The following is a 19,475-nucleotide window of genomic DNA, read 5'->3' on the forward strand; positions in this document are numbered from 1 at the left end:
AAGAGTTCTGCTTTCATGGCCTAGCTAGCGATTAATTTTGCATTCTTTAAATTGGCTTTGAAAGTTTTACTTTATTTTTAAATGTAGTAATGGTACAAAGCCAAACCTATAATTTAGAGAATTAAAATTTTACAACCAAAAGAAAATAAAGCTGAATATATTCGGGTTATTTAGATGTAATGTCTACTTAATTTCTTATTTTAATTAACACACTCTGGGCACAACTCTCATCACTTCATAGGGAAAAAGACTTAAAAAATGTAAAGTACCAGAACTGTGAGAGGCTAAAGTCACCACACAGAGAGATACCAATTCTTTCCTCACTATGGAATCCCATACTATGTTGCGTATCAGTGATTGACAGCTGTGAGACTGAACTGTCAGGCTGCACAGCACAAAACCGTAAAGTCTATCCACTTGTTATAAAACAGAATATATAAAATAGTTACATAAAAAAGTGTTTAGGGAGAAAAAAATTAGTTATAAATGCAAAGAGAAAAACATTCAACTGGTATAAAAGCAAGCACACAAATCATACAATCAGTATCAATCATCTATTTACTCGGTTTTCTTTAATCAAATAAGTTATTACTGAAGTCAAAAGCAGCAAACAGTTTATTAACATGTTTCTAATATACATACAGTGTTTAAGTAGGATTCAATTTTGCACATTTCCTCTGAAAGGCATAGTCATTTTACAAAATACAATGTTAACACTGAAATAATTCTGGAAAAATCTACTTCTGAAGCCCAATGAATCAGGAAATTTCAGATATTTCTGACAAAATTGTTTCATCTAATACTGTTGCTGTTTTCAGTGAAAGAGGATTCTTCCCAGCAAGAGTAGTATTACTTCCCTAACTATTTAATTGAATCTCTAATATTTTAACTTCCCGGAACAAGAGGCAATTCTAAATGTCAAGAATGATTAGGTTTCAGAGGTTTTCCCTCCATTCACGAAGCATGCGGGGACACTAAGGGCAACGGCTCACGCACCACTGGAGCCATCTCCCTACCCATCGGCCTCCCCAGTGGTGAGCTCCTCTCCACTCCCGACACTGCTATCAAATGACATTTGGAATTCATTAATCTTTAATCGCTGACCTTTAATTCTGATAAGCAATAATTTATATGTAAGACATGTTTACTAAAAGATTAGAAAGTCACTAAAATGCTTTTAGAGGGGGGGAAAAAAAGATAAAGAAGGTTTTGAAACTTAAATGTTACCACCTATAAAAAACCTTGAAATCTTAGCAGGCACTTAGCTGGCCAGGGACTAGACAGGCCTATCCAGTTCTGGGTTTACTGGACATCTCAGTATTAATAAAAATTTAAAGCAACCCTATGTAGTTTAGTGAAGCTACTAAAAATAAACATTATGGAAGTAAAGTGATAGACTATACACATATAAACAATTATAAAGCTGAACAGTAAATGTGGGTCCTGTTACTTATGCTCATGAGTGAGACTAGAAACACAGCACCAGCTATCTCTTCCCATTCACACTCCCATCGATCACGCCACTGGAACTAAAACCACCTTACCTTCTCACCTCTGGTCTTCGAATCTTCTTTCTCTTTCTTCCTTGCCGCTGCCACAAATTCATTAAACAAGGCTTCTCGATCTTTCATCTTTTCAATTGCTTTGAATCTTGAATCCTTAGCATGCTTGGCTGCAAATTCACTAAAAGTTGCTCTGTAACAAAATGGCAAGTGTGCTAACTGTGGTAGGGCAATTTCTGCTTGTAGAAGGTACAGCAGGAGATACTATTTTTCCAGCAAGAATGTGTGCCAAAGAGACACCGAGTCCCAGTATCTGCTTAAACAGTAAGAAATGAGCTACAGAAAGGAGGAAAAAGGTCTGAAGGGTGAGAACGTGGTTAGGGATTTGTTTACTATCAGAATGGTGGAAGAAGGCTCCACACATCAAGAGCAAAGAATATGTGTGCTTCAAGAGACTTAAGAGCTCATCTTGTTTCATCCTCAGATGAGGCTGAGTCCTGCTTCTAGCCATGATGGAATAACTTTTGTTGAATTAGCTCTACTTCCATAAGCAACTATAAAACAGGACAAAATACAGAAGGAAACTGATTTAAAGCAGTGGACAACAGGTAGAGTAAAACTGAGGTAAGCCCCACTGCCCTCTGTGTCAGGTCAATCTCCCAAGGTGCAGAGAGCTGCTGTCCAGAGTACGAAGGTCCCAATGAGCTAGAAGCAGCAAAGATCAGAGTTTGGGTGCTAAAATGCCAGAAAAAGAAGCCATAGAGAGGGTGCCCCAAAAGAAAACCACAGAGGGTTCCTCATGAGTCCACAGTCAAGGCTGAGCTGAACAAGAGCAAAAAAAGACCACCCCCTCTACCAAGCTGCTACATGGTTAAGGGCAAAAGAGAGAGCCCAGAGACTGAAAACTGCTGTGGGGAGAAAACAGTATTAGGACAACAAAGCTCAAAAGATCCAGAAGGGATGCCCAGCCGGGCGTGGCTCAGCAGTTGAACATCAGCCTAGGATCCAGGCGATCGGGGTTCGATTCCCGGTCAGGGCACATGCCCGGGTTGCGGGCTCAATCAATGACTCTTTCATCATTGATGTTTCTATCTCTCTCTCTCCCTCTTCTTTCCTCTCTGAAATCAATAAAGATATATTAAAAAATAAAAAATTTTTAAAAAATTAAAAAAAAAAAAAAAAAAAGATCCAGAAGGGAGAACAAAGTTGGAAGGTTAAGAGAAATACCCATGGATCCAGTTTCTGAGATCCACACTAACGAAACATAAAATCAAACCTAAAATTACTGTGATGAGCCAGTAACTGAACTGCCTGCTAAAACAAGAATTCACACTCTTTAGAGAAAGATAACAAACTCGAGTCTCTACCCATTATTCACAATTTCCAATATTCAATTAAAAATTACTAAACATACAAAGAAACAAGTGATCCATAGGGGAAAGAAAAAAAAACAAACAAACTTAAAAGCAAATAGAAACCAAACCCAAAATACCCACATGATGTTCTAGGTAGACAAATACTTTAAAACTATTTAATTACATTGAAAGAATTAAAGAAAAATAGGTTCAAAGAATTGAAAACATGGTCAATGAACAGGAGTTTGAGCAGAGATATGGAAAATATAAAAAAGAAACTGACAGTAAAAATTCACTTGGTGGGCTTAACATGAGAGCAGAGATAGTAGAATAGAGTCAGTAACTAGAAATTAGAGCAGTAACAATTATCTAATCAAAAGAGGACACATAAAAAAATATTGGAGCCGCCGGGCGGGTGTCGCTAAGTGGTTGAGCATCGACCTAGGATCCAGGAGACTATAGTTCGATTCCCGGTCAAGGCACATGCCCAGAGTGTGGGTTCACTCCCCCATAGGGGGTGTGCAGGAGACAGCCAATCAATGACACTCTCATCACTGATGTTTCTCTCTCTCCCTCTCCCTTCCTCTCTCTGAAATCAATAAAAATATATTTATAAAAATATATACATATTGAAGGAAGGGGGAGAACAGCCTCAGGAACATGTGAGATAATATCAAACACGTTAATATATGTTTAATTAGAATCCTAAATGAGAAAAAAGTGAATCAGGACAGAAAAAATACTAACCAAAAACTCCAAATTTAATGAAAAACATCAGTGTATAGATTCAAAAAGCTCAGCAAACACCAAGCAGGCTAAATACAAAGATGAGGTGTATGAGAGCTAATGAGGAAAGGTATAAAAAAAGAAGTTTCTCCATGAATAAAAGGCATTTACAAAGTTTTCATAAATTTGTCTATATTTTAGTATCTGAAGCTTTTACCTTATATAATAAGAACTTACTCTTATAATAAACATTCTTATATTTAGCATGTTTTTCGAGGGGACAAATAAAAGCAAATTAAACAAGATTATAGCCTTTAATTATAAAGAAAAACTGGCTGGTTAACTTCAGAATTTAAAACATCATCTGAAGCTTAGAAGTACCACTCACAGCTAGCATGGGCTATTTTTAAGCTTTGCTAACCAAAGTCAGATTCTAATAATCTTTTATAGGCAACTGATATTACTCACGATATCTAATTTCATTAAGTCAATATTTTTAATGATAGGACATATCACAAACCTAGTGTGAATATGTAACTATAATGAAATTCTAAGGTAAAATAAAAGTGTAGCCCAGAAAAGGCAGAGCATGTAGTCCATTAAATGTTTTCTTTTCATAATAAATCAAGCATTTTGCTTTATAATTTTAGGACAGAAAAAGTAATACTATGATTAAAGAAAAAATCTTTTTAAAAATGAAAAATTAATGTGTAAAAATGAGAATTCAAATTATTTTACACTTATTTATATTAATTATAATAAGTAAAATAATATGTTTTATCACAACAGACTAAAAGGAAGTTTTAGCATTAAGTGCCCATGGAGATGATTTATTTGACTCATCTCTTAACTCTAAAAATCACTACTTTGTAACAGACATGGTATAAGAGTCCTTTTTATTTTGCAGGGTAGGTGGATATTGGTTGGTGGTAAGGGATCGGGAAGATTACAATGATCAGGAATTGACCTGAAATTTCTATTAATAAAGAAAAAAGACACAGAAGAGACAGGCACTAAAGTTAAGTAATTCTCCCCAGTTATTCTTTCCCTTGGAATAAATTCCAGTGCTTTATATCTATAAAATATACTGAAGAATTTTGTGATAGTAGTCTTTTCCCAATTCAGAGAAATTTAGGTCAATGGACAGTATTTTCTCAATTTTAAGTTATTCCTCATTTTCTACTACTTACCAAAATTGGTCAAGTAATTCTCTCTATGCCAGCATTAAATATATCCATATAGCGATACACCACAATGCCCAAGTGCTAAGACTTCTAGTTATGTGCCTGATGGATTTATTTTCTGGAAGTAACCTGCAAAGTTCAGATCACTCTAACAATTCTATCTGCTCCAAAAGAACATCAGGAGGGCACTGAGATACAGCACAACTTAATTCGTCAAATCCACAAAAGGAAAACACCTTTGGAATCTCATTTATTCCCAGGTCCATAAAGCGTTTTAATAAATAGTTACATTTTGCTGAATCATTTGAAAATAAGCTGCAGACACCATGAGACTTCAGCTATAAGTATTTCAGCATGCATTTCTTGAGTAAATCCTTTCTCTCCATAACTACAATACTCAAGAAAAATTACTGATTCTCTAACATCCTGTAATAACAGTCCATGTTCGAATTTCATCAACTGCCTCCAAAAATGTCCTTTACAACCGAGTCTCGACCACTGTGACCCATGAACTCACCCTCTGGATTAAGAAAAAGCCCGAGCCCCACTGGAGGGATTGAAACTCTACAACCCCTGAATCAGGAGTATTACATTCTCCATAGCCACAACTCCTCTACTGGTTTTATTTTCTGAAATTTGTATTAATGCTACAGCAGGTTTCTATTCATATTTCAAATATCAAATGGTAACACTAAATATACTTTCTCAAACAACATAGTTCCACTGACAAAAATAACTGTTTAAACAAGATGAACGTTTATAAAAAGTACCACTTAACCCAGAGACTCCATGAGTCTACTCTATAGTTTTAGAAATTCTCCACATTCTGAGGTATTCACAACCACCTACTACCACAACTAAGGCATAAATAAAAGCACCTCTCCCTGCCTGGACTCTTCTGTGTAACATACAATCTAGCTGAAATTCCATATTCACTTGTTCAAGTTACCTAATTTGCTTATGTCATACTTTCCCTATCTGTAAAATAGGTTATGATATGGGTACCTCAATCATATTGGCTGTTTTAAATATTGAATGAGCTAATATGTGTGCATGTACATAGTTACACACACACACACACACACACACACAAGCACTACAGATGCATGCACCAAAAATACCCAATAATTGATGCTATTATTATTACTACAATGCTAGGCACATAAGTTTAAAATGTCTCCTTTTCTTCAGCTCATTACATATAATCAGCACTAACAACTGAAAACATCAGATAAAACCATAACCTAGACACTCAGAAAACTGAAAGGTCCTTCACTTCAATCAAAATAATGTCCCTGCTCCGCAATTTATCACGTGTAAAACTTTAGGAAGATGGGGATGGATTTTCTACGATCTGCCAGTTTCTAGAAAAGATTTGATCCCACAGAAACACATCTGAAACAAAGGTGCCCTTCTGAAAACCAATGCCTCTCACAGAGCCCCAGGGATTCCTCAAAGGAAATATATTGGGAATGAAGATTAGAAAGGCAGAAACCAGTGACCAGATGAGACTTTCACATCCAAATCGCCAAAAGATCATTTAAATATAGATATGTACGTTTTTAACTGATTTTAGGAGAACACACGCTGCGACAGCCAACAGTAAGAGAGTAAGGAAGCACGTACCTGGGATTAAATTTCGCTTCCTCCATCATCCTTTTGAAATCTTCCTTGGCTTGCATTATTTTGTTTTTCTTTTCCCTGCGTTCTTCCTCTGCCCTGGTCTTTACATACTGATCAAATACCTATCACAAAAATACACCAAGTTGGCAAGTTAGTCTTTCATGTAGGTAACTTAATTACCAAACTATGAAATCTATAAACCTATCATAGGAAAAACGTAGGTAATTCAATTATATGCACATTACCACTAGCAAGTCTCACTTTGAAGCTTCAGCTGACAGCATTACAGAAGCACACAACCCTCTGCTCAGGCTCCCAGGATAGAAAAAAGTTAAAAGCCCCTTTAATTTTTATTTTCCCCAATTACAAATTGAACATGTTTCTTTAAAAAATTTCAAGCAATTTATAAATGTTTATGAAATTGCAATCCTCCAAATCCCTTCTAGAAAAACATTAACAGTATGGAATCTTTAAATTTTATTTCTGTGCTTCTCTTTAAGATGTTATTTTCATTAAAATAACCACGCTTTACATCTATTCTATACTGTCTTCCCACTTAATGGTGTAAAGTCAAGGATAAACTGAATATGCACATCTATTTCCTGCCTTCTACAAACACTAAAAAAAAAAAAAAAAAATCACAGTAGAGGAATTTCTTTTTTAAAGTCACAATCAGAACATGGAAACAAGAAAAAGAGGAACAGTGACTCTGGACGTTGAAAAGCAGATGGACAAGTGGTAAAGGATTTGACATGAGAAAGCAGACCTTAAACCAGCAGTCAAGAAAAAAAAGGAATTAGGAACCATTTTTTTAAAGCTTAGTTTATGAATCCTCTCATGAAAAATCTGCACGATCACTGCAGATAAATTCACTGAAGAATATTTGCTGCTTCTGTTGTCCCACCACCAGCTCACTTTTTGCAGCACCAACACTGGCCTCTGCCGGGCGACTCTCTTCATCCTGTTCCTGCGCTCCTTTCTGTTTTCTTGAGGTCGTCGTCTTCTCATACAGGCCAGGACTTGCAAGTCTATGTTTGTGTTCACTTTTCTTTGCATAATCCAAGGAACTATAAATTATGCCAAAGCCAACTGTCCTGCCACCACCAAAATGGGTTTTGAATCCAAATGCAAATATGGCATCTGGTGTGGTCTTACACATTTTGGCTAGTTTTCCCTGAATTTCTGTCTTGGGTACTGTTGCCTTCCCAGGGTAAAGGATGTTGATCACCATTTGTTTCCACTGAAGTAGCCTGTTGGTGATGAATGTCCTGGTCGAGATAGTTCCTGTGCTATTCACGATGGAGGGTGATTTTCAAGCAGCCAGGGAGGAAAATGAACCATTTAATCAGAGAATCTTCAACAGCTCAGGAATTGGTGGCACCAGACGCCCATGGAAGTGAGAGTGGGGGTATCTCACCACAATAAGGCTGGCTAGGACGTGGTACAATCACTAGGTCCCCCTTGCCAGGTTTGGGTACCTGGGGGCAAGCACGTATTCTCTAAGGGCTGGCAAATCAGCTCTGCTGGCCAAATCTGGCCTGCTGCCTGTTTTTATACAGCCCAAGAATAGTTTCGACATTTTTTTCTTAATATATCTTTACTGATTTCAGAGAGAGGAAAGGAGAAGGAGAGAGAGAGAGAGAAACATCAATGATGAGAGAGTCATTGATCGAGCCCACAACCCGGGCATGTGCCTTGACCAGGAATCGAATCCCAATCGCCTGGATCCTAGGTCAAAGCTCAACCGCTGAGCCACACCCCGGCCAGGCAGTTTTGACATTTTTAAGTGGTTGGATAGAGAAATAGAAAATTTCATGATAAGAAAACTAAATGAAATCCAAAATTCAGTGTCCATGAAGCTTTATTTGAACAGTCATATTCCTTGCTTTACATATATCTACGGGTGCTTTCACACAACAGCAGTTACACAATTGTGACAGAGACCACATGGTCCACAGAGCCAAGATATTATGACTCTTTATGTTAAAAATTTGCTGATCCCCCTGGTGGGGTGGGCTCAGTTGGCTGGAGTGTCATCTCGTACACCAAAAGGCTGTAGATTAAATCCCCAGTAGGAGCGCGTACAGGAGGCAACTGGTGAATGTTTCTCGCCCCCTCCAAATCAATAAAAACAAATCCTTTGTGAGGATTAAAAAAAAAAAATTGCTGATCCCTGCTCTAGAAGGTATAACAGTATCTCTGAACTTGGGAGAACATCAATTAGAAAGGAGGCATACCACACTGAGAACATAGGTAATTAAGTAAACATTTACACGCCAAATATTACAACACACATCTCCCAGGACCAAAGCAGCAGGAACTGTGAGCTCCAGCCAGATAACTGGAAGTTCTTATCCAGAATCTGGCCAGCCCCAAAATTACTTGCTCCAGGGTATCCTTAACAGACCAGGCTGAATCACCCTACAACAACAAACTCGTAGAAACTAAAAGATGACAGAAGTAGTAAAAGATCTAATTAAAGGGTTAGACAATAAAGGTGAAAAAATCATCCAGAAAGTTCAAACAGAAAACAGAGGTAGAAAAAGAAAAGAAACTGAGGACTAGCCCAGAAAGGCACAATCTGTCCCAGAAGGAAAAAAAAAGGTTAGAAGCAAATAAAAAAAAAGAAATGCAAGAAAATCTTCCAGAATTGACAGGTATTGTTTCCACATTAAAAAAGCCAGCAAGTCCAGCACCACAGGACTTTCCACCCAGGTACATAACCACCGAGAAATTTCACACCACTGAAGACTAAGGAAAGATCCTACACGCTCACACAGAAGGAGAAATGAACAAACAAGTCCGTATACAAAGGAACAGGTCAAAACAACACTAAAAACTAGAAGTAAAGCAATGCCTTCAAAATTCTGAAGAAAAAAATTCCCAACCTCAAATTCCTTAGCCAGCCAAACAATTTCAAATAAGACTACAATAAACACGTTTTTAAATATGTTAAGGCCTCAAATATTTATTTCCTATACAACGGTCTCTCAAGAAGCTACTATAGGGATAGAATGCATTAAAACAGAGTAAACCAAGAAAGAAAAGACTTATGATGTAGGGAAGAGGTCAACTCCCCCACTTGCCCTCCCCAAAAAAACCAGCCAGGTGAAGGAAATTCCCCAAGATAATGGTAAAGAGCTGTCATCCTCAAAAATGGCAGCTGTACACCAGATGTGGACGGCAACCAGTCCAGATGGAAGCAAGTCAGAAGGCTCAGGAATATCTTCAGGAAGATTAAACTGGGGCAACACTAGTATTTTTCCTAATGTATCTCATAGAATTATCTGGCTCTTTAAATATGTACATACATGTGCATATCTCTGGAAAAGACAAAAAATGTTTCTTTAAAATACCTTAGACATCTTTCCAGGTCAGTGCATATATAACCACAAATTTCTAACAGCTACACAGAAATATCTGTAATTATCTCACCAGTCCCCTGCTAGGCATGTAGGTCACTTCCAATACCTTCTAAATACAGCACTGCAGTAAACGAGGAAGTATTTGCATGCTGATGGGAGAGCCGTTTCCAATCCCTCTCTCCTTTCTCAGCAAATACTTTCCTACTTGTAAAAAGTTCCTTTCAGAAGTTAGAGAAAAATTCACACCCCATACCAAAGTTAGGAATCATTCTCTGAGAACATCGCACAGAAAATCAGGTGTTCCGTTACGCTTCTAAATTTCTCCTAATTATGTGTCACGCCTCCCAATACACCTGGCTTTATGGTCTCCATTTTCAGCAGTTATTTTTGTAACATTAACTCATGAACAAAATGTTATAAAAGTCATTAAGTTTTAAAAACAATTCCTAATCTAAGTTCACATGTATAGGCATAATCAAAAAAATATGTACATACTAAAGAGCTATATTGTGTAATTCTCAAGGCAGCTTCTGGGGTACTGGTAATATTCCATTTTTTCTTTTTCTTAAAACCACTTTACCGAAGTATAACTGACCTACAAAAAGTTGTACATGTTTAACTTGATGAGTCTGGAAATAAATATACATCTGTGAAACCATCACCACAAGCTATGTCATAAACACACCCATCACCTCCAAAAGGTTCCCCCTTCCCTCATTATTTTGCATGTGATGACACTTAGCATAAATTCTATCCTCAGCAGAACTTTCAGTATACAATACAGGAGTAACTAAAGGCCATATGCTGTACAGAACTCTACAACTTAGTCACCTTGAATAACTGTTTTCCTTTCCTGAGCTAGGTAACTACATGGTATGTTCACTTTGGGACACTTCACTTATGATTTTTCAACTTTTCTATATGTATCCTTTTCTTCAAAGTATAAGTTTACAAAAATATGGGTGTGATACTGTCATATAATTTAAATATATATATATTTGGTCTTTGAACTGCTGACCATTGTTCCTAAAGACCCCTGCAATTTCCTAAGTGATTTTTTTTTCCTATTCCTGAGACAGATAAAGGTGAAAAGAATAGTCTTTTGGCCTGATCAGTGTTACTTAGTGGATAGAGCATTGGCCCTCGCACTGAAGGATCTCAGGTTCGATTCCCAGTCAAGGGCTTGTACCTGGGTAGCAGGTTTGATCCCCAGCCCAGACTGGGGCCAGTGCCGGAGGCAACCAATTGATATGTCTCTCTAATCTATGTTTCTCTCTCTCCCTCTCTCCCCTTGCCCCTCCCCTTCCACGCTCTCTAAGAAATCAATGGAGAAAATATCCTGGGGTGAGGATTCACAAGTCTTTGTTATTCATAACAAGTCCCTTTCCACCATACCTAAATTTATGTTAATGAAGTGATTTCCAGGAAGCCTATAGATAGCCACAGGATGGGGGCTGGTTGCTAGGAACTGACCCAGTGATCAGTGAGGTGAAACATTCAGTCCACCCTCAACTTCCTGGAAGGGGGAGGGGCTAAAGCAATAATGGTCAATGATTTAATCAATGGTGCCCATGTAATACCTCCACAAAAATCCTAACCAAAGGGGTTCAGAGAGCTCCTGGGTTCATGAACACATCAGGTTCTAGGAGGACGGCATACCTCCACTCCACAGGGGCAGATCTCACCCTTTGTTTCGCATCATCTATTGTTCATCTGTACCCTTATGATATCCTTTCATTATATAATGCTCCAGTCAACAGAACCAACCATTTCCCTGAGTTCTTTCAGCAAATTAACAAACCCAAAGAGAGGGTCCTGGGAACCTCTAAAATGTAGCCAAGTTAAACAGAAGTGTGGGTAAGCTAGGGACCTATTACTTGCAATTGGTGTCTAAAGCAGGGTCACTCTTGTGGGGCTGAGACCTTAATCTCTGAGATCTGATGCCAATGCCTGGTGGACAGTGTCAGAATTCAATTTAATTGCAGGACGTCCAACTGGTGTTGGAGAACTGGTTGGGCGGGGGGGAATGTACACACTTAATGTCCAAGTATTCAGTGTGTAGAGGAATTGTTTTTACTTTTCTGTAGGTCACCATTATTTGATTCTCACATCAATATAATTCAATTTACAATTTGATACTGACTCAGTAAACAGTGCCTAAACAGTTGCCAATCATGAGTAATTATATTGGTAATGTATTACCATACTGTAACAGTCAATCTTATACAGCTATGAACAATGTACACTATGGGAAAATACTTTTATTTTAAATTTTGAAAGTTAGCATTACTTCTCCCAAACTGGAGCTTAACATCCTGCATGGAAATAGTCTGGTTATTTTGAAAACTGTCACACATTTTAATTTGTCAAAACAAATAAAAATGTCACTGATCCAAGGTAAAATGAAATGATGGGAAGAGACTTTGCTCGGGCGATGGGTGCACAATACAGTGTGTAGATGGTGCTCTGAGTTGTACACCTGAAACCTGTATGGTTTTGTGAGCCAATGTTACCCCAATAAATTCTATGAAAAAGATTAAATAAGGAAAATCGTAAATTAAATCTTACGGTAACAACTATGCAAACATCCTTTATGATGATGTAAATGTATGTCTACAGGTAACTAAAAAAGGGCAAACCTGAGAGACAGTAGTTTACCGAGGCATTTCCAATGACACTGCTAATTTTTTAAAATCAAAGCGCAAATTTCAGATATGAAGTCATCAAATGCAAGTATGTAATCTAGCACTTAACTGGCTTCTCCTTGATTTTATACTCCCAAGAGAATACTTCACACAAAGTACTGAAAAGTATACATATTAAACTCAAATGTTAACTTCTTTCTCATTTCTTACACTCCACTTGTAAGAAAAGAATTCTAAGTAGAGTTTTTATCTAAAATAGAATAATACTGGCCCTGGCCGGTGGCTCAGTTGGTTGGAGCATCATCCTGTGCACGAGAAGGTTGTGGGTTCGAGTCCCAGTCGGGGCACGTGCCTGGGTTGCGGGTTCAACCTCCAGTCGGGGCCTGCAGGGGAAGCAACCGAAGTTTCTCTCTCACATCTATGTTTCTCTCTTTATCTCTCCCATCCTCTCTAGAATTGATAAAACATATCCTCAAGTGATTAAAAAAAATAGAATAACGCTTAATACTTTTTTGTTTTTAAGTGTAACTCTAGTAAAAAGGTAACACCATCAACTTACAAAATGTTTCCAAACTTGAGAATATGTATTTGTAATTTCACTCAGTCAGAAACTGTAACACTCAGTGCCATATATATATATATATATATATTTTAAATATATCTTTATTGATTTCAGAGAAAGGAAAGGAGAGGGAGAGAGATAGAAACATCAATGATGAGAGAGACACTGATCGAGCCCACAACCCGGGCATGTGCCCTGACCGGGAATCGAACCCCGATCGCCTGGATCCCAGGTCGACGCTCAACTGCTGAGCCACGCCCGGCCGGGCACCATAAATATTCTTAAGTCATAAAAATTTTGAGGTCTTCAAGGATATTTAGATTAAGCATTGTTCTAGGAACTACTTAGAGCAATGCACAAGACAAAGCTCCTCCCCTCACAAAATTTATATTCTGCAGAAGGAAGAGACAGATGGTAAGATAATTTTAGACAATAGGAACTATGAAAGCTATGAAGGTAGTAAAGAAGCAAAGAGACAGGTTAGAAGGAAAAACATTCCAGGCAGAGGAAACAGAAGGTAGCAGAATGTGCCTGACTGGCCTGTTCAAGGCATAAAAAGGCCAATGTGGCTAGAATTAATAAATTTAAGAAAAGAGCTTCAAAAAGTATACAGGCATAAGTGTATGTACAAGCCTACAGGCCATAATAGTTTCATTTTATCCAAAACAAAATGGAAGCACTGAACAGATTTTAAGCAAAAGAACACTGCCTTATTTTGTAACTTAAACTTCAAAATTAGTCTGGCTACTGTGTGGAAAAAGAACTTCACTTTGGAGGAGCAAAAATGGAAGACAGCAAGAGCAACTGGGGGCTACACAGACAACGAAAGCTGATCATGGTGGCTTGGAATAGGGTGTGAGTGGGTTAGATTTAGAGAAGTTTTTGGAGGTGGATTTCCTGATAGACTTGAAGTATACAGTGAGGACAGGTAAATAATTAAGGTTGATTTACGAATTTAAGAATTAAGGTTCTGATAGAGCCATAACTCAGGTTAGACTGAGTCCATCACACACTAATCGTTTGTGTTTTTGGTGTGTATTTTTTAAGACTACTGTGCTTGAAATGCAGATGATGCAGATATATTTGGAAAGTCATTTCTTTCTATTACAAGTACTAACATATATGTCTGGCACACTGTAAATTTCCTCCTCATAAGAAGTCTACAATTAGACCTACATGCAGAATGACACAAACTGTGTACGGAATTATTCCAACCATTAAATTATAAATATGGAAGATGGCACTACTGCTACCAAATGAAATCTTGTAGCTCAACAGCACTATAGCAAGTGATTCAATATCCTCATCGTTTTAGAGAGATCAGTGTTGGGGTAATCCAGGTAATTCAGAAATTATACAAATCGGAAGTGTGCAATGCTTTAGAGGAAGAAGCAATCACCACACGATGATATGTGTTACTGAATCATCATGGTAATAAATGGCAACAAAGCAACTCTAGATCAGCAGAAAACCGTAAGTGTCCATCATTTCTCTAAGTCTATGGCGAAAAGACATTTTAAGAGATGACACTCAGATGTGGACTTTGTGTGGAGTGTGTGAGAGACATAACCATGCCTTCAAGAATTTTCTATCCACAGCACAGATGCACTGATACGAAACGGTCAGGAAGGCTCTACACCAAAGTGCTCGGTGCTGGCTCTATCTGTTGGTTTGAACTGTAAGTGCTCTTTTTTCCCTTTTTATTCGTCTATACTTGGCTATTTTCCTACTCCAAATCGCATCATCTGTGTAATAAAAAACTTAATAAATGCATTGAAAATGAATTTTGAAACCTTCTTAGATATAACCTCAGTGTGTACGAGGCATAAGGATAAAATGTTCATGAGGCAAAGCTGCGTCCATAAGGGCAAAAATATGCAAGTCCTGAGGCAGAAGCGTCCACACGGGAAGGCTGACTGTGCTCTAAGATATGAGACTGTGTTTAAAGTACTGTGTTGGAAAAGAAAAGAGATACTTTAGTCCTTACAATTTAAACTTACACTGGCACGTGACACACGTTTCTTAAATAATGTTATTTTCCTTTTACCTGTTTCCGCTCTTTAGGGTTGAGAAGTAAGTACCGAGGATCAAAAACTATCTTGTGCAACTCCTTCTCCCACGTCGAAAATGCAGACACCTTTAACATAAAAAATGTATTGCCCTTCATAATTAAGTTGGCTTTAAAAACATAAAGGTCATATAATTTTGCTTGAAATCTACAGGACATCTGCTTAAAAAGGAGACATAATAAAAATCATCCTGAAGTTTCCATCACTAATAAATGACAAGCAGTGGGAGGTGAGCAAAAGCAAATTTCCACACTAATTGGCTCTGAACATTTCTATATTATATAGAAATAACACACACCTAATTACTCATTAACATAACCACTACTGTGTGACATTTTAAAATCAGTACATCAGAAAAAGCCTTGAAGATCTGTATTTTGCTTTCTCGTATTTGCTCCAATCTTGTGAACAATGCTGTGGTTTAAAATTGCACAATTTTACTTATTCAAACACGTCTGTAAATATAACCAAAAGGAATCCCTTCTCAATTAAGCTTCATTACTAGTAAGGTCATAAAGTGCCAGCTCTCCTTTACCAAAAGCCACTGTGGAGACAGTCAAGGAAGCATTGCATACGCCTTACCTACCCCGAGCAGTCAGCCACTCTGCAACATTAATACTCCTCTTACATTACTCACCAAGATTTAATGACCCAATAAATGTTAAATGTTATTTGTACTTAAAAGGACAGTAAATGGCATTAAGTTAAACAGTATATAATGAGCCAAGAAAATGGCTGTTTGAAAAGATACAGTAATCTGATAGGCTTCCCTTATCCCCACCCCACAACATAAGCACTAACCTTAGATTTGACCTTTTAGCAAGACATATTTATATTACTTATACAAAACAGAAATATCTCCCCCAAAGATTGTTTTCTGACCCCTCTCTCTAGCAGCATGTCCTTGAACTGCTTCATTCGGGCCTCCAGAGGGACAATGGCCCTTTCTCGGGCAGCTTTAATTTCAGCTTCCATTGCAGCTTCTTTGTCTGAATCAATGTCTTTATTATCGTCTCTCCTATAAAAAATAAAAGATAAGGCATCAACTGACAAAATATTAGTAAGAAATCTTACTAAAATCTTAAAATAAATGGAATATTCAAGACTCACTAGTGAGCAGCATATTTTTGGCAAAAACAAATTATACCGAGGGTATCAAATGAACTCTAAAGGACAGGCAACTTTCACTTTAATAATAAAGTTACAATAAGCTTCCAATGTTACAATGGCTACATTGTAAGAAAAAGTACATACTTTCACTCTCCCTGACAGTAGGTGATATACAAAATGAACTACCTTACTTAAAAAAAAGACACACACAAAAAAACACTTATCTCACATTGCAGTCAAACTCTACTTGTTAGAATTAAACAGTATAGAATATAATTTTTAGTTCTTGAAATGCTATAGGAAAAACAGTATTTTCTAAAATGTTTTATATTATAAATGCATAAAGTATTTTTAACTCTAATAAAAATTGGTATTAAGTCTTAGTAGTCTCAAATATTTATTTTGAAAATAAAATTAAAATATCTGCAAACTTGGCCAAGTGGATATGTGAGATATATATACCTTACCTACCTGACTTTTTTTTTACTCACTTTCTGGGTGATAAGTTGAGATTTAAGTTGAAGAACAGGTCCCAGAGAGCAACATAGGCCCAGGAGTAGTTAGGTGGAATTAGAACTGTTCATCAATGACTAAACTAATTCTCATTCCTCAAAAAATGCACCTCAGGGCTAAGGGCAACCCTGCTGCTGCATGGTACTTAAGGGAGATTGTGAACATGAAATTGAGTCACCTCTCAAACATCTACACTATGAAGAAAGCCCATTCATGTGAATAATTAAAAAAAAATTAAGTAATTCAATCATAGCTGGGTGTGTTTGAGCAGATCATCCTTCTTAAATATGATCTACTAAGTATAAAAATAATGGTTCAGATTTCCTACATAAACTTAAGGGAATTGGGAAAACAGAACATCAGAAAATTCCAAAGTGAAGATAGCCAAGGAGACTAAATGAAACTAAGGCTAACCCTCAAATAAGGTAAAGGAGAGGTAATTAACAACTTGGGGAATGAATCAAAAGCTCTAACAGAAGACATAATCCGTGACCTGCAGGAACTTAGCGAGATAGTCTGTGACCTACGATATGCACAAAACAAACAGGTAAAAGCAATTTGCCAAACAATATACCCTCTTATAATAATTTATTTAAGAACTATTTAAATAGTTAAAAAGTTAAAAGACATCCAAGAAATATAACTAATGAAAACAAATAACCTTTAGAGAATTACACGGAATGAAAATGTCACAATACAACTATCACTATCTATCTCAGTAAAAGAAATAAAGAGAAACTAAGCCAGGAAAAAGAGGCTTTTAGCTTTGTACCTAAATAGAGAAGCTCGGGCAATCCACATAAAGGACTTCTTTGACATTCTCCTGATAAAAGCAGTTAAAAACCTTACAGAGTTGTCTACAAGAACAAACAATTAAAAACAACCTAAAAGTTTAACATTGTAGGAACATCCAAAATTATGGTACATCAACAGAACGAATACAGTCATTATAATAACTAAGAAAACAAATATCTTATTCTAGATTTTTAAAAAGAGAACACAAAATCAGTTGATTACAACTAATAAAAATATTTATACATTTCGTCAAGAATTAAAAAGTCAACTGCAAAAATGAAAATAACTTACTATGGTTGATTATGAGTGACTTTCTTTAATACTTTAATTTCTTTAACGTTGTCAATAAAGACATTTTAAAAAAACATGCCCTTGATAGGGGCCGTGTTACTGGGGGTACGGGGGCATAATTTGGCTGCATTCAACCTGTCCTTTTCAGACAAGGGCTATGATAAACCAGTCCCTAATGCCTTCAAACTTTCCTTTCTGCTGCTAAATAATAGTCCCATTTCCCCCCACCCCCTTACACACACAAACACCCTAGAGCCCACCCTTCCACCCCGTAATTAGTAACATTCATATTTTACCCAACTCCAGAGCACTGGCCAAGCACTCCACTTAATAGCACCCTCTTTCTCTGAGAACACTTTCTAAGCTCATGAGTTCTCTCTTCATTAGGTAAAATGACCAGACTCCAGGACTAGGGAAGTGACAAGTACGTAAAAAGAGAGAGAAGTCTGTGTCTGTATTTATAATATTCCTGAAATGCTGTCTGTTGGGGTCTATTTTAGGGAAGAAATTTATTGTCTATAAAACACAGGCCCAATGAATGTCTGAAAATAACTTATCAACTAATTCCTAAAATGTCATGTGGCTTCATAATATGTATCTGAATAACCAAATCTTTTGCAAATCTAGCAACAGAAGGGACACCATTTCTACATTCTAAAGCAAAGCCTTTTAGTATCAGGCTTAAGACAGCATTCATTTCTGTCTGCTAACAACATACACATTACCTGTCCCCAACCATGAACTGACTGTGACCTAATCAGCTTTTAAAAGCTATAATCTAACTGAATTACATAAACTGTATTACTTACTTCCGTTTTTTGGCTTTAACTGGTTCATCTTCGTTAAGTTCTTCCATTAATTCTTGCTCTTCTTTAACTGTAAGGTAAAATTTAATTAACCTCTGTCAGAATACAAATAAGCAAGCAACAACTGAAATATTTAAGTGTGAGTCCTTCTGCTAACCACTACCAGAATACTTGTTCTAAGAGTTATTACAAAGAAGCTGCAATTGACAGTTAGTTCACTTACTTGCACTCATAGAGAACTGCCACTTTTGGATGGACAGCATTGTCGGAGTTGGGTGCCCTGGCAAAAGTATTTCAAATATTATGATAGTTATATGCATATATTACACAGTCTTCTTTAAAAAAATTACTGTTTATATAATATATCCATCCCCTAACATGCACTCCTTTATAAAACACAAAACAAAGCATGGTAATTCTATACTTTCTCTATTAATCCCACCTTTACATTAAATATTCACTTCATTTGAAATGAATCTCTGATGCACATACTTATCAAATAAATAGACTATTTGAAAACAGACTCATAAGAACTTTTTTGGCATGATTCAATACTATGGTTACAGTTATAAAGTATTGTCAATATCACAGCTATACAATAGATATTGCTGTAGGGGGAAAAGCTGATGTCTAGTATTCTTAGCACCAGATAGGATAGTTTGACCGATTTAGAAATCACTTGTAAGCAGAAAATGTTAGTACCACACACATACAATCCATGAAGACTTCTCCATCATCACAAATGACAGATATTAGGGGTTGCTTCATCTGAAGTATGTATTAAATGATTCATCTATCATGCTTCTACAGTACATGGGGGGATTCTATACAAACACAATTACATCAATACAAGAGCAAACTACCGATAAAATATATGCCATGAAAATTATTTACAAATATTTGTCTTCATTATATATACTGAAATGCTG

General features: G+C 36.9%; 1 protein-coding gene across 12 annotated transcripts in view; it reads right to left on the bottom strand.

The window, feature by feature from the left end:
• The window catches only part of TCERG1 (transcription elongation regulator 1), a 61,160-nt gene that overhangs the window by 10,617 nt on the left and 31,068 nt on the right, over positions 1-19,475 (bottom strand). For 6 of the 12 annotated variants that reach the window (XR_013998588.1, XM_081134136.1, XM_081134139.1 and 3 more), the window contains 7 exons: positions 18,770-18,826; positions 18,550-18,616; positions 17,427-17,477; positions 15,914-16,049; positions 15,010-15,099; positions 6,394-6,512; positions 1,545-1,695 (listed from right to left, as the gene is read on the bottom strand). Coding sequence is in view for 9 of the 12 variants with exons in the window: in XM_081134136.1 (XP_080990262.1) it covers positions 1,545-1,695; positions 6,394-6,512; positions 15,010-15,099; positions 15,914-16,049; positions 17,427-17,477; positions 18,550-18,616; positions 18,770-18,826 (671 nt within the window). In the remaining 3 variants the exon portion in view is untranslated. The remainder of the gene's footprint in view (positions 1-1,544; positions 1,696-6,393; positions 6,513-15,009; positions 15,100-15,913; positions 16,050-17,426; positions 17,478-18,549; positions 18,617-18,769; positions 18,827-19,475) is intronic. The other 6 variants (XR_013998586.1, XR_013998587.1, XM_081134132.1 and 3 more) reach the window with 1 other exon arrangement.

Source organism: Miniopterus schreibersii (assembly GCF_964146895.1).
Source record: "Miniopterus schreibersii genome assembly, chromosome: 4".
Classification (NCBI taxonomy): domain Eukaryota; kingdom Metazoa; phylum Chordata; class Mammalia; order Chiroptera; family Miniopteridae; genus Miniopterus; species Miniopterus schreibersii.